This window comes from Excalfactoria chinensis, chromosome 4, assembly GCF_039878825.1.
Source record: "Excalfactoria chinensis isolate bCotChi1 chromosome 4, bCotChi1.hap2, whole genome shotgun sequence".
NCBI classification, from domain to species: domain Eukaryota; kingdom Metazoa; phylum Chordata; class Aves; order Galliformes; family Phasianidae; genus Excalfactoria; species Excalfactoria chinensis.
The window spans coordinates 551,751-565,011 of NC_092828.1; the positions used below are offsets into that span (position 1 = coordinate 551,751).

General features: G+C 52.2%; 1 protein-coding gene across 1 annotated transcript in view; it reads left to right on the top strand.

Annotated features, from left to right (window-relative positions):
• DYSF (dysferlin) overlaps positions 1-13,261 on the top strand; it is a 67,442-nt gene that overhangs the window by 47,753 nt on the left and 6,428 nt on the right. The window contains 7 exon segments of the mRNA XM_072335666.1: positions 1,763-1,902; positions 3,121-3,209; positions 3,433-3,528; positions 5,459-5,600; positions 11,640-11,739; positions 12,474-12,652; positions 13,128-13,237. Of these exon segments, the coding sequence (XP_072191767.1) occupies positions 1,763-1,902; positions 3,121-3,209; positions 3,433-3,528; positions 5,459-5,600; positions 11,640-11,739; positions 12,474-12,652; positions 13,128-13,237 (856 nt within the window).

The window sequence follows — 13,261 nt, forward strand, 5'->3', positions numbered from 1 at the left end:
CAGGCTGGATGTGGCTCTGGGCAGCCTGGGCTGCTGGTTGGTGACCCTGCACACAGCAGGGGGTTGGAGCTGGATGAGGATTCTGTGATCCTATGATCCACCATAACCACAGCCTCACCCCTCCCTTGGGGGCTGGGAGCGTCCTGCCCTTGGTGGCAAGCTGTAGCCGAGGTTCCCCCATTGCAGCACGTGTGATTTGGGGCTGGGGTCACCCAGGGGGAGGCAATATCACGCACGATGCCAGCACAGCACAGCTCACACCTTGAAGGATTTATCACTCAATGGCAGCAGGGGCGTTCTTTTGGTTTCCCCCCAAATCCCACCAATATGAACACCTGAAATTCCCCGAGCATCCACTGGTGCCCATCCAATGGCTTCCAGAGGCAGAAAGAGGGGTTAGTTGGGCTCAGGGTGGAGGTGGGACCCCCCCAGCCAGGCCCAGGAGCTGCACTTTGGGCAGCACAGCTCAGGGCTGATGCCCACCTGCACCCCGGGATGGTGTGGGAGGAAGCCAGGGCTCCTTCAGAGCCTTTTGTTATGTGAAAGGCTTTTGGGGAGGGCTGGGGAGGTGTTAAGCGAGCGGGGTCTTCCCCCCCTCTCCCAGCCCCTGCCTTTCACCTTCCTCTGCTTTAATGGCAATCAGTTCAAAAAACCAGAACAAAGTCTGATGCTTGACCTCGAGGAGATCTGGAAACCAGCTGTGTGCGCGCAGCGGTGTCAGATCTGAACCTGGCGGTATGAAGTGGAGCCATTAAACACGAGAGCATGGATTTTTTACAAGCCCTGCAGCCCAACCATTATTCCATAACCCCCACATTTGTTGTTTTCTGAGAGGGGCTTTTTCTTTTCCTGCATGCACACACACGCACACACACACACGCACACGCCAGGTTTCCACTGCTTGGGAAATGGCCCATCTGTCTGAAGTTAACCACTTCAAGATCTTGCCAAGAAAGGAGCTGGGATACATCACCTGAAGGCTGCGGAGCTGCAATAGTATTTGTGGAACGCATTTCATTTCAAAGGTCTTCAAAGGTGCACGGCCTTGAAGTGCTGTGGCTGTGAGCAGCCATCCTGGTGAGGTCCTACAGCTGTCCCAGTATGGCTGTAGGGACCAGGACCCACCATCCTCTCTTTTCTGACTGCCACCCCAAACCCAGCACTGCAAGGAGCTCACCTCATTGCTCTCCTCTCTGCCCAGCCAAAGTTCTTGGCTGCTTTTAGATTGTAGGGCTATGGAGTTGGGAAAGGCTCTATCCATCCATCTGTTGGGTCCAACCATCACCCAATGCTATGCATCCAGCATTGCACCACCTCAAGTGCCACATCCTCATGTCCTGCAGGGATGGGGACTCTACCCCCCAGCCATGGTGTTTCTGTCCCCAAGAGCCCTATCCATGCAGAAATCCCTCCTGATAGCCAACCTACCTGACTGTAGGAAGGCAGCTGAGCCTTCCCTGTCTCTTGGAGGGCTTTAAGCATGCACTGTCAATGCCTGCTGGTGATGGCAGCAGTGTGGGTTGGACTGGGAGTTGTGAGGAGGAAAGGAAACAGAGGGATGGAGATGGAGTGGATATGGGGGTTATGGCAGTGGGGGCTGTGGTGTCACCCCAAGCTGTGATTCTGGGGGGGTTGAACCCCTTGGAAGCACTGCAAGCTGAAGCAGACCCCAGGTCTTTCTGCTTCAATGTGGTCCTTGCAGAGTTTGCAAGGAGAGGGATAGTGCTGCATAACACTGCTGCTCTTGGTTCGCATTTGGCAGAGGATGGGAAACCCCCCAACCCTCACCTGGGGCCGGTGGAGGAGCGGCTGGCCCTGCATGCACTGCGGAAACAAGGGCTGGTTCCGGAGCACGTGGAGACCCGGTCCCTCTACAGCCCCCTGCAGCCAGAGATCGAGCAGGTGAGCAGTGCTGTGGGCTGGGACGTGGCTGGAGCATCCTCTGCTTCCTACCCAGTGCTGGGGCAGCCTCGAGTTCCTCTAGCATGGTCAGGATCCTGCAGGCTCCTTTGGCAGTGCAGTGGGAATGAGACCTCAGGGGGTATAACGTGTTGGTGCCGTTGTAGAGTGGCTGTTTGTAGCCAAACAAAAGCCAAACGGGCTTCTATCCAGAATGAATCAGAAGTCAGGTAGCTGTACTTAGCCTAACCCCTTCCACTAACATGCACGTGTACTTCATGCATTTGGATCAAAACCTGCTGCTTCCCAGAGCACACAGCCATTTCTCCTCATCTCTTACGTGTTCCAGCTGCGCTGCAAAGCTGGTTTATGCAGCCAGTTCTGCAGAACCGCCTTTTTTGGTTCATTTTTAACCAGCCCAGCATGGGAGCAGGAAGCTGCCAGCAGGCATAAATGCCCTGGCAACTGCTCTAACACTTTTCCATCTCAGTTCACCCGCTGAAATTCATGATCAGAGGCAGGAGGTGGCTGCTGTCAGCTGGCCAATGGGTCTGCGCTGTCCTTACAGCTGCCATATGCTGCGGTCGTGCTGGGGCAGCCATGGGGACAAAGAATAACAGAACCGTTAAGGTTGGACGTCCAGCCATCAACCCATCCCCACCATGGCAGCTCAAAGAACCATTAAGGTCGCAAAAGACCTTTAAGATGATCAAGTCCAACCACCGTGCCCATTCATACAGTCATAGATCGGTAAGGTTGGGAAAGACCTCAAGGACCGTCATGTCCAACCATCAACCCATCCCCACCATACCCACTCATGCAATCATAGGTTATTAAGGTTGGAGAAGACCTCTAAAATGATCAAGTCCAACCCTCCGTCCATCCCCACCATGCCCCCCTGTGCAATTGTAGGTCGTTAAGGTTAGGAACGACCTCTAAGACCATCGTGTCCAGCCATCAGCCCATCCCCACCATACCCACTCATGCAGTCATAGAATCAGAATCATTAAGGTTGGAGGAAACCTCTGTTAATGCATTCCCAGGGGTTGCTAAAGTCCTCATGCAGTGCTCAGTGATGCTTTTCTGGTAGAGAAACCATAGTTTTGGTGAAGAAACCAGGGAGCACTTGGTATTTCCTGCACCCACCGCTCAGCCCTGCTGAGGAGTGAAGCTCACCCAGACAGGAGGCTCAGGAAAAGACTTCACTTCTTTTCTTTCCAGGGAAAGCTACAGATGTGGGTGGACCTGTTTCCAAAGTCCTTGGGTCAGCCTGGCCCCCCTTTCAACATCACACCGCGCAAAGCCAAGAGGTGAGCGGTCTTCCATTCCTGGTTGGTGTGGTCCATGGGTGCAGCGTTGGCTTTTTGTTCCCTATCTATCAGAGGGGTGGTGGCTCCTGCACCTTCTCCCTGTGGGGTTGGGAAGAGGAGGGGATGTGGAGATGTCAGGTTAAGCAGCTGCGTAGCACAGCCGGGCTGCTTGGAGGGCTTTAAGTTGAGGTCCCCTCCTTTCTCCCCTCAATCCCATGTCCAGGTTCTACTTGCGCTGTATCATCTGGAACACCAGGGACGTCATCCTCGATGACCTCAGCATCACCGGGGAGAAGATGAGTGACATCTATGTCAAAGGGTGAGCCTCCAAACTGCTGTGTCTTCTGGGTACCTTGGCCTGGAAGCTCAAAGATGGCAGCGATGGGGTTGGAACAGTTGTGCGGCACAGCGTAGTGTGTGCCCCATGGGGTGAAGGGGCTCCTCCAGCATCTGGGTGCTCATAGTAGTTGTGTATGGAAGGAGGAAGTCTGGGGAAGCAGCCTTGCTGTCAGGGCATGGATCTCCTGGGATGTTCCATGTGAATGGGTTGGCTTCATTGCAGGGCTGACTCCATTTCATTTTTTGGAATTCCCCTTGTGTTTTTATGTTTTTAACCTTAAAACGCACAGAATTGTGGCAACCAGCAGTAACTCCCCTGGCTCGTTCCCTTCTCTGCCTGACTCCATTTATGTTTTATCTCGTGTAAAACGGTGCAGTCCCAGCCAAGGGACTTACTGATTGTGTGCATTCTTTGGATTTATGCGCAGGAAGGGGTAGGATTTGGAAACAGACTGCAAATCCCTCTTTTACAATCCTAATTTTCCTCCTGTAAATCCAGAATGGGAGCTGCTCACCTGGAATTCACATCGAGCATGTTGTTATCAGCTCCGGCGATGCTCCCTGTGCACCTTGGGGCTCGGGAGCTCTTGGATTGGGTTATGGCAGGGCGAGAGCATGCAGTGCCTGGTGGGATCCCTCACCCCTGCTGACCCGTCTGCTCTTGCAGTGCTGTAAATGAGTTTAAAAGTCTTGCTTGGCTTCCTAAAGTCTTTTCCCACGTGGCTGCATCGTTTCTGTTACTGGATTCAGCCTTTGTGTTCAGATGCAGCACGTGGGGACGTGGTCATTGGGCGTGGGGTCGAGGTGGTGGTTGGGCTTGGGGATCTTGGAAGTCTTTTCAGACCCTAACGATGCTGTGATTGTATGAGTGGGCATGGCGGCCATGGGCTGGTGATCCTGGAGGTCCTTTCCAACCTTGATGATGCTGTGACTGTGTGAGTGGGCATGGCGGCCATGGGCAGGTAGTTGGGCTTGATCTTAGAGGTCTTTTCCAGCCCTGATGATGATATGATGTCTGTAGGTGGTTGCTTGTCAGTTAGGGTTGGAAATGAAGTAGGTGCTTTGGTATTGTATAAGGAGCCACCTATCTTTTATTTTAATTAGGTGAAGATGTTATTTATGGATAGTCTGGAAAGGCCTCAGCCATTCTTGCTGTCATTGGAGGGGGGTATTTTTGTCTTCCTGCCTTCCTGAATAATAGGATGGCCTCGGTTCTCTGAGAGCTTGTAAGTGAAGTAAAGAGTAGATGTGGCACTGAGGGGCACAGTGGGGATGGGTTGGTGGTTGGAGTAGATGATATCAGTGGTGTTTTCCTACCTTAATGGTCCTGTGAAGTGCGCTGAGCTCAGTGGGAGGATCCCACCAGTGGATGTGCTGCCTTGTTTTGCTTTTTTTGTTGATTGCTGAAGACTGGAAACTCTTGGAGGAGGAAGGAGGGCAGAATGAGAACCCGACGCTTGCAAAACTCACTGCTGGAAAATAGCAGTGGTGGTGGAATGCTTTCAGTTTGTCCCTGGGTGGGCTGAGGATTGGAGGGGGTGGAACTGGGCTGCTGGCACAGCAGGGTGATGCTGTACAATCATAGAATATGTCAGGTTGGAAGAGGCCCATAAGGACCACTGAGTCCATCTCCTATGAGGGTTTCATGGGGAAGGGCTTCTTGGTCATTTGGGATCTCCAGAAAGTCATTCCCAAGAAGCTGAATAGAAGAATAGAAGTTAAAAATGGGCCTTTGCTTCTTCATTGTGTTGCCTCCATCAAGAGGACTGGTGTAGTGCGTTGGGGTGGCTGCAAAGGAGAAGGAGCTTTCACTGATGCAGATTAGAAGCTGAAGTTGGAAAAGACCCCCAGCCCACCCCACCACGTCCCCAGGTGCCGTATCTCCACGGTTCTGTGTTTGCATTTTGCAGCTGGCTGGTTGGCCACGAGGAGAACAAGCAGAAGACAGACGTGCACTACAGGTCGATGGGAGGAGAAGGCAACTTCAACTGGAGATTCATCTTCCCCTTCGACTATCTTCCTGCCGAGCAAATGTGTTGCATTGCAAAGAAGGTGGGTGTCTCTGTGCTGACGTTTGTGCCTTCTCTGGGCTGATCTGCCTGATCAAATGCAAGTCAGTGGCTTACAGGTTATTGTTTGTGTAGAGGAGGGTGTCTGCCCTGTGTGGTTCTGTAGCTTTGCCTCTATGCACAGAGGAACACCGCATTCGTTGGGTCAGAATATGGTATGGAGAGACCAAACCCCCCTCTGGCACGGAGGCAGCTGAGCATTGGTGCAGCAGTGTCAAAGTGTTCTGAGTTGTGTGGGGCCTCAGCAGTGGGGCTGCTCTGCAGATGGACGTGATGTTCCCATTTGGGAGTTGGGTGGTGCCTACCCAACCATGTGCCTACCCAACCATGTGGATGGTACCTACCCATGTGCCTACCCAACCATGTGGATGGTACCTACCCATGTGCCTACCCAACCATGTGCCTACCCAACCACATGGATGGTACCTACCCAACCATGTGCCTACCTAACCACATGGATGGTGCCTACCCAACCATGTGCCTACCCAACCATGTGCCTACCCAACCACATGGATGGTGCCTACCCATGTGCCTATCCAACCATGTGCCTACCCAACCCTGGTTCTGTCCCGATCTCCAGCACTGCAGAGGAGTGGGCTTCGCTCTGTGTGAGCTGGGAGTTGGACTGGATGATCTTTAAACGTCCCTTCCAACTCCAACAATCCTGTGCTAACTTCATAGAAAGGCTAAAAAGGGGGAAAAGAAAGGAGCAGTGTCCTGGAGGGATACTCGGCAGTGGGGTATGCAGAGGAACAGCAGTTGGAATGTGCTGTTGTGCAGAGGTGAGATGGAAATCTTTGGTCTGGAGGTTTGAGGTGAAGATGCTCCTGGACTGAAGAGAGAGCTGGTTCTTCAGGTGGAGAAACTGGGTGTGATTTGGGCCTCCTGGACCCTACGTTGAGCACTGCTTTTGGTGTTTCTTAGGTATGTCAGTGCAACGCTGTGATCAGGTGTGGGTTGGTTGTGGATGCCCCATCCCTGCAGGCATTCAAGGCCAGGCTGGATGTGGCTCTGGGCAGCCTGGGCTGCTGGTTGGTGACCCTGCACACAGCAGGGGGTTGGAACTGAGTGAGCACTGTGGTCCTTTTCAACCCAGGCTGCTCTGTGATTCTGTGACTATGGTTCTATGAGATTGGGGTTGCAAGGAGGAAAGGGACCAGTTGGATGGAAAGGCTGGCTCTTAAGGAACGCATTAGGGGAGGGAGTCCTCCTCACTTCCATCTCCTGCTCAGATCACCCGAAGGTTCACAGGCGTATTGCTGGGGCTGACAGCAGGGATAAGCCCTATGGACATTCTGCATCACCTCCCTGGAAAGCTCAGCCCCTTCCTGCCCCCCAGCCCCCCTCCCTGCCCTCCCACCACCGCCTGGAGTTGGTTCGGCTGTGGGGCACCCAGCGGCACCTCCTTGTAGTGGGACCACCTGCATCCCCAAGTCTCACCTGGGGCACCCCCCAGCTTTTCCTTTTTGGATCCCATTATGGCCTGGGTTGGAAGGGGGGGGAAGATGCCAAGCGAATTCCCCCCCCCCCCCAACCACCTTGAGCCAGACGATCTCTGCAAAGAGGCCTGGCTTCAAAATGACTTGCTGGATAGTTAAAGTGATTGACAGGATCACAGCAGTGCCCATTTCACGCTTCATGTTAAACAAATCAAAAGTACAGTGTGTACTACATTCAATTATCCCCCTTTGAAAAAGCAAAGACCCCCCCCCCCTCCTATAAACCCTTTAAGAAAATACATCCCACTGTGCTGATATTGATTCTCCTCCGACCGCATGTCTGCCAACACCGTATCAGAAAATAAACAGCTTGTAAAACCTCTCTGTAAAGGAACAAAAATAATGAATGAGAAGCCGTGCTTTGTGTTTGCGGGGCGCATTCCGCTCCGGCAATTTTTTGATCTGGCCATGTGCTGTTTGAACTCTGGGTTCATTACTGCTGCTGTAAAAGCCCCGCGCTCCAAACTTTAAACGCAGGCGATGGAAAGTGGAATTTCAATCAATACGGTCAGCTGGCAAACGCCGAGCCGCTAAAAGCCACCTGCAGCCGGCATGGCTGGTGCTGCTCTGCGGGAGGAAAGCAGCCTGCAATCTGCTCTCCTTTGTGTGCTGGGGTTCCCTTTGGGTGCACTGTAGGGATGGGTCAACCCATTCCCAATGGGAAATCATGTCCAAAAAGCGTGAGGATGGCGGTGTGCAGGGCTGGGGGAGAGCCCACCAACCTGGATGACCGAGCTGCTGCCTGCTGCAACCAGGCTTGGGGAGCTTCATCCCCACAGCTTCACAGCTCTGGGGTTTCATAGGACCACAGAATGGCCTGGGTTGCAAAGGATGACAATGCTCATCCAGCTCCAACCCCCTGCTGTGTGCAGGGTCACCAACCAGCAGCCCAGGCTGCCCAGAGCCACATCCAGCCTGGCCTTGAATGCCTGCAGGGATGGGGCATCCACAACCCAATGCACCTCGAGGGAAAGCAGGAGCTGTGGACCATAAGCCATCCATTTCAGCTCGCAGCTGGGAGGTGTGGGCTCCCATCCTCGCTTTCCCAAACATTTTAACCATCTCAGGTCGTTCTCCTTGCTGTGTCTTCTCTTGATGTCAGAAAAATGTTGCCTCTCCTTCTGAACAAGGAGTTCACCTCATTCTGGGCCTCAAAAAAGGTCCCCACAGAAGCTCAGCGGGAGGCGAGGTGTCAGGGATTCCGTAGGAGGACGGGATCAAAGAGTCCTTAAGGTGGGAGAAGACCTCTGGGATCACCAACACCAACCCATCCCACCATGCCCACTGACTATGGCCCGCGGTGCTGCACCCCCAAATCCCAATGTGAACCAAAGAGCCTCTGCACCCCGATGGGTTTTGATATGAACTCATGAGTACCGAGCACTGATTTTTATGAAAAGCAAGGATAGTATTTCATTAGATTGAAATTTCCACTCCTCTTTGGTCTTGGAAAGTGAAAGAAATAGAAGAATTGCTACTTCTGAACACGGGGACATTTTCCCATCCCTTATTGTGCCCCCATCTGAAAGCAAAGCACATAGTGTTCATTCTTGTCACTGCGCAGCCAAAACTCAATGTTTTGATTGTGCTCTGAGTCCCTTTACTTCTTCTATTGGAAGAACTTGTAGTTAGACAAGGTAGTCATGAATAAGGTATTTCAGTAGGGCCAAAACCTGCAGGCAAAATGATGCAGCAATCTTTATCAACACAACGAGGGCAGCAGTGATGACTTATCATGCACAAACAGCCTCTGTGATATTCCAGCAAAGTTCCTGCTCTGATTTCTGCTTTCCAATGTGGAAAGGGATGAGCAAAACATGGCTGAGTGGAGAGCTGAGGGCTGGCAGTGCTGCTGCCAAGACCCAACACTTGGCGCTCCCATGATGGCAATGGGATGGCCCAGCACATGGGGGCTGAGAAAACAGCACTGCATGGAGGGGCTCCAGAGTGTGAGCCCCCAGGCAAAGATGGTGACTGTTGTGCTCAGCTGCTCTCCTGGTTGGGAAGGAGGCAGAGTAGTGAGTAGTGCAGGGAAAAGCACACGGCTGGGCGCTCTGCAAGTGAGCACAGCTGCAGTGTCCCTATGGGAACAGCATCTCTCAGCTCTTCAAAGGATGGCCCTGTAGGAGAAGAGGGTTTCCAATTGCTGTGGGAGCTGATGCTCTCCTGCGGGCACAGCCCAGCACTTCCCCACCTTCCCAAAAACACAGCGCTGCTCCCTACTTTGTGTTTGCAGAACAAAAGCAGCCCAAAAGAATTTCAGCCCTGTCAACACTTTCCAAGTGGTGTGAGCCTTTTTTTTGTCCTGCCTCCCATGCTGAATTGTTCATGACCATAAAATATTCATCAGCCAGCCTTTTCCACCCCAAACTGCAGAACAATCCCCCAGACAATAACTCAAGCCCCCTTCCTTCCCATGGCTTGCAAAAAGTTGGGAAATTAATTTCTTGCTGATGGTTGTTTTTGTAGTGAACCTTTGTAGCGAGGTTTAATTATGGAGGCAGATTTCACACTGCCTCAAAACGAACCCATTAACTTCACCCGTGCATCCATTTCCTCCTCCAGCTCACCCTGCTCTGCTCTGTGTGTCCCAAGCTTCGTGGTTCTTGAAGGATGGAGGTGTCGCAACCAGCCAAACCACAGTCAGAATCAGGGCACCATGGAAGGGTTGGGCTGGAAGGGACCTTAAAGATTGTAGAAGCATGGAACGGTTGGGTTGGGTTGGGTTGGAAGGGATCTTGAAGGTCATAGAACCATGGAAGGGTTGGGTTGGGTTGGGTTAGAAGGGGCCTTAATGATCATAGAGCCATGGAGGGGTTGAGTTGGGTTGGGTTGAGTTGGGTTAGAAGAGATCATAAAGATCTTAGAAGCGTAGAATGACTTGAGTTTGAGTTGGAAGGGACCTTAAAGCCCACCCAGTTGCATCCCCTTCCATGAGCTGATTGAGCCCACCAGATCAGACTGCACACAGACCCATCCATCCTGCTTGAGCATCTCCATTGGTGGTGTTTTTCTACCAAGAAGGCCAGCGCTGTGCAGGGAGCCCCAAGAAGCTCAGTGCTGCCCTTTGCAGTAGAGGTGGCCTAGGGAAAAAGGAGGCTGCTGGGGCAGAGGTTGGGTTTTGTTTGCTTTGAGTGCAAGCAGAACGTTGGGTGTTGTAACAGGAAGGTGGAAAGGCAAAGTTGTGTATGGTTGTGTAGCCAGTCCCAGAGGATGGGAGGCTTAATTCTGTTGTGTTGCATTGCATGGGTGATGGCCATAGCTCCAAACCAGGGCGCAGCATCCTGCTCCTTTCCCTGCTCCCCACTTCCCCACTCACAGGAATGGGTCTTCCTGCAGGGAAAACATCCAGGCACAGAACCACAGGATTGTTTGAGTTGGAAGCGACCTTTAAAAGCCATCTCATCCAACTCAGGGCCGTGGACACCTGGAACCCCTGGCGCCAGGGACTTTAGTGCAGAGAGGCACCTGCAGGACGTGTCGTCCTCTCCCAAGCAGAGCACACGTGGGGAGCCCATATCTCCACCTCTCAGACCCCACAGGAACCTGTCCAACCGCAGCGAGGTCACCTGGCTGAGGGTTCAGTGGCTCCTGGGGGCTTTCTCTGGGTGGTTTACAACAGAGCAGGACCTGACCAGTGCCTGGGAAAGGGAAGAATCACCGTCAGCTCTTTCCCTTTGTAGCAGTTTTAATTTAAGATGAGTTATTAGCTGGGAATACACGGCCTTCCCCCCCAAGCTTGAGTAAACATACACACGTTTTAATACATTTCGTTGAGCAGAGGGGGAGAAGTGGAAGTTTCCAGTGCCTTTGCTTTATTTTTCTGGATTATAAGATATTTTTAAACGCATAAATAAAATGCTCCATCACAAAACTGCTGGCGTGGGGCTGGAAGGGTGTTGGTTTTCCAAAGCAAGGCAGGGAATGGAGCTGAATGGAAATACAGCCGTTCTGGGTGATCTCTGAAAGGGAAACCAGTTTCAGTGGGATTTAAGTGCCTCCTTCCACCCACGCTCTCCTCGCTTGAATATTTCTGTTCCTATGGAGTGTGACGCATTCCTTTCTTGTTTGATCCCTCTTGGTTTTTAATATGCATCAGTACTCCACCGTGCGACGCATCGGTCCCATTGAGTAGAATCAAGGAGGGCATTGGGATCTCAGATGATGAGGATTGAAATGAAGCATCACGGTGCCAGCTCTGGGCTGACGGCACAGGGAGGCACAGGCTTTGGTTTTCCTTTGGCTCTCACCTCGAGCTCGGATGTTGGATGTCAGAGTAGATATGGCAGCTGAGCCACTGGGGTAACGCATCCAGCTCGAGCATCGATGGGTCCTGAGAGCAAAAAGGTGAATGAAGTGCTGTGGGAAGTGAGGAGCTCACACATGGGAGCAGCTCTGTCCCTCTTTGGGAAGGAGACCATCGCCAAGGATAACCCAAGGGATCTCCATTGCTCTGAGGGTCGCCCACTTCTGCTAATAAGCCCTTTATTTTGCCTTCTTTTCCTTTCTGGTGTGATTTCTAGGAGCACTTCTGGAGCTTGGACAAGACAGAAAACAAGATTTCACCACAGCTGATCTTCCAGATCTGGGACAATGACAAGTTCTCCTTCGATGACTATTTGGGTAAGTCAGAAGGGCACGAACGCCACCTGACACGGCTCTTTTTGTGCTCACCTTGTTAACCATCCTTAGAAATCCGGGTTTAGGCCAAGCTAAAGCAAAGCAGAGGCCTGCGGTAGGAAAGATAGCAGAGCCATGCAGTAGATCATCCCTGTTGCTGGAAGTTCCAGCATTATGGGATTCTTCTTTTGGTTGGATGTTGTTCTACTTTTTCCTTTTAGCACCCCAACACCAGAAGCTTCACTGAGGAAGCATGTGATCAAGATATTGGCTTTGATTAATTACAAAGGCTGAGTGCCCAAATAACCTCTTGCAAGGAATGCTTTCCACTTCTAGCTCTGCTCTTCATGAGCTCTTGGTCACCCTCTCCGTATCACTGCCAGCGTTGAGTCCTTTGCAGCACCATAGGCTAAAACCAACGCTAGGCTTAGAAAATGGGGCCACGTTGAGCCTATTTGTCCACGTCAAGGAGGTCAGGAGGTTGCCATGGGGAGCACTTCTTCATGGGAATAGTCTTTGGGGAAGGATGGGCTGCCCAGGGAGAGGTGGGCTCACCGTCCTTGGAGGTATTCCAGAACTGATGAGAAGGGGCACTGAAAGATGTGGTCAGGGAGCGTGGTGGGATGAGTTGGGATTGGGCTTGGGGATCCTCGAGGTCTTCTCCATCCCGAATGGTTTTGTGATTCTATGAGCCTGTGTTACTCTGAGGGGTTTTCCTACCACATTCCTCCCTGCAGGCTCCATCCAGATGGATCTCAACAAGATGCCCAAGCCTGCCAAGACTGCTGAGAAGTGCTCCTTGGAGCTCATAGATGACAGCTTGTCTGCAAGCCGCTTTGTGTCCCTCTTTGAGCAGAAAACTGTCAAGGGCTGGTGGCCCTGCATTGCAGAACAGGATGGGAAGAAGATCCTGGCAGTAAGGCCCTTTGGGTGTCCTCTTTGTGCTGTCCCTTTGGGGTCTCAAAACACTGAGGGGGGGCTGAGCACGCGGAGGATGAGTCACATCTATTCCCAATGCTACTGTGACAAGTACAAGGAGTTCCATTGCAGACACATATATCTAAATGTGGCTCTCTGGGCTCCAGTCTGGGTCAGTGGTGGCCATTTGATAGAAGTAAGGGAGGCCAAGCAGCAAATTAAGCAATTGAACAAAAACCCTGTAGTCAGTTGTCTGAACCTGGGTGCCAACTTCTGAGGTGCTGTGGGCCATCTGCTGAGAGCAGGCAGAGGGCAGGTGAGGGGTTGGCATGAGATCACAGTCACTGAGCTCCTCATGGTCACTGCTTGTAGTGACTGGGCTGCTCTTCCTTTCCTCAGTCAGTATTTTGCATTGAACATTCATTTCTCTGCTTTTTGCTTATTATAGGCTTGGTTTTGTTTCACCCATGCAGGGAAAACTGGAAATGACTTTGGAAATTGTGGCTGAACACGAGCATGAAGAGCGACCAGCTGGCATGGGTCGGGATGAGCCAAACATGAACCCCAGGCTGGAGGACCCCAAGTAAGGGCATCATGAGTGGGAAAG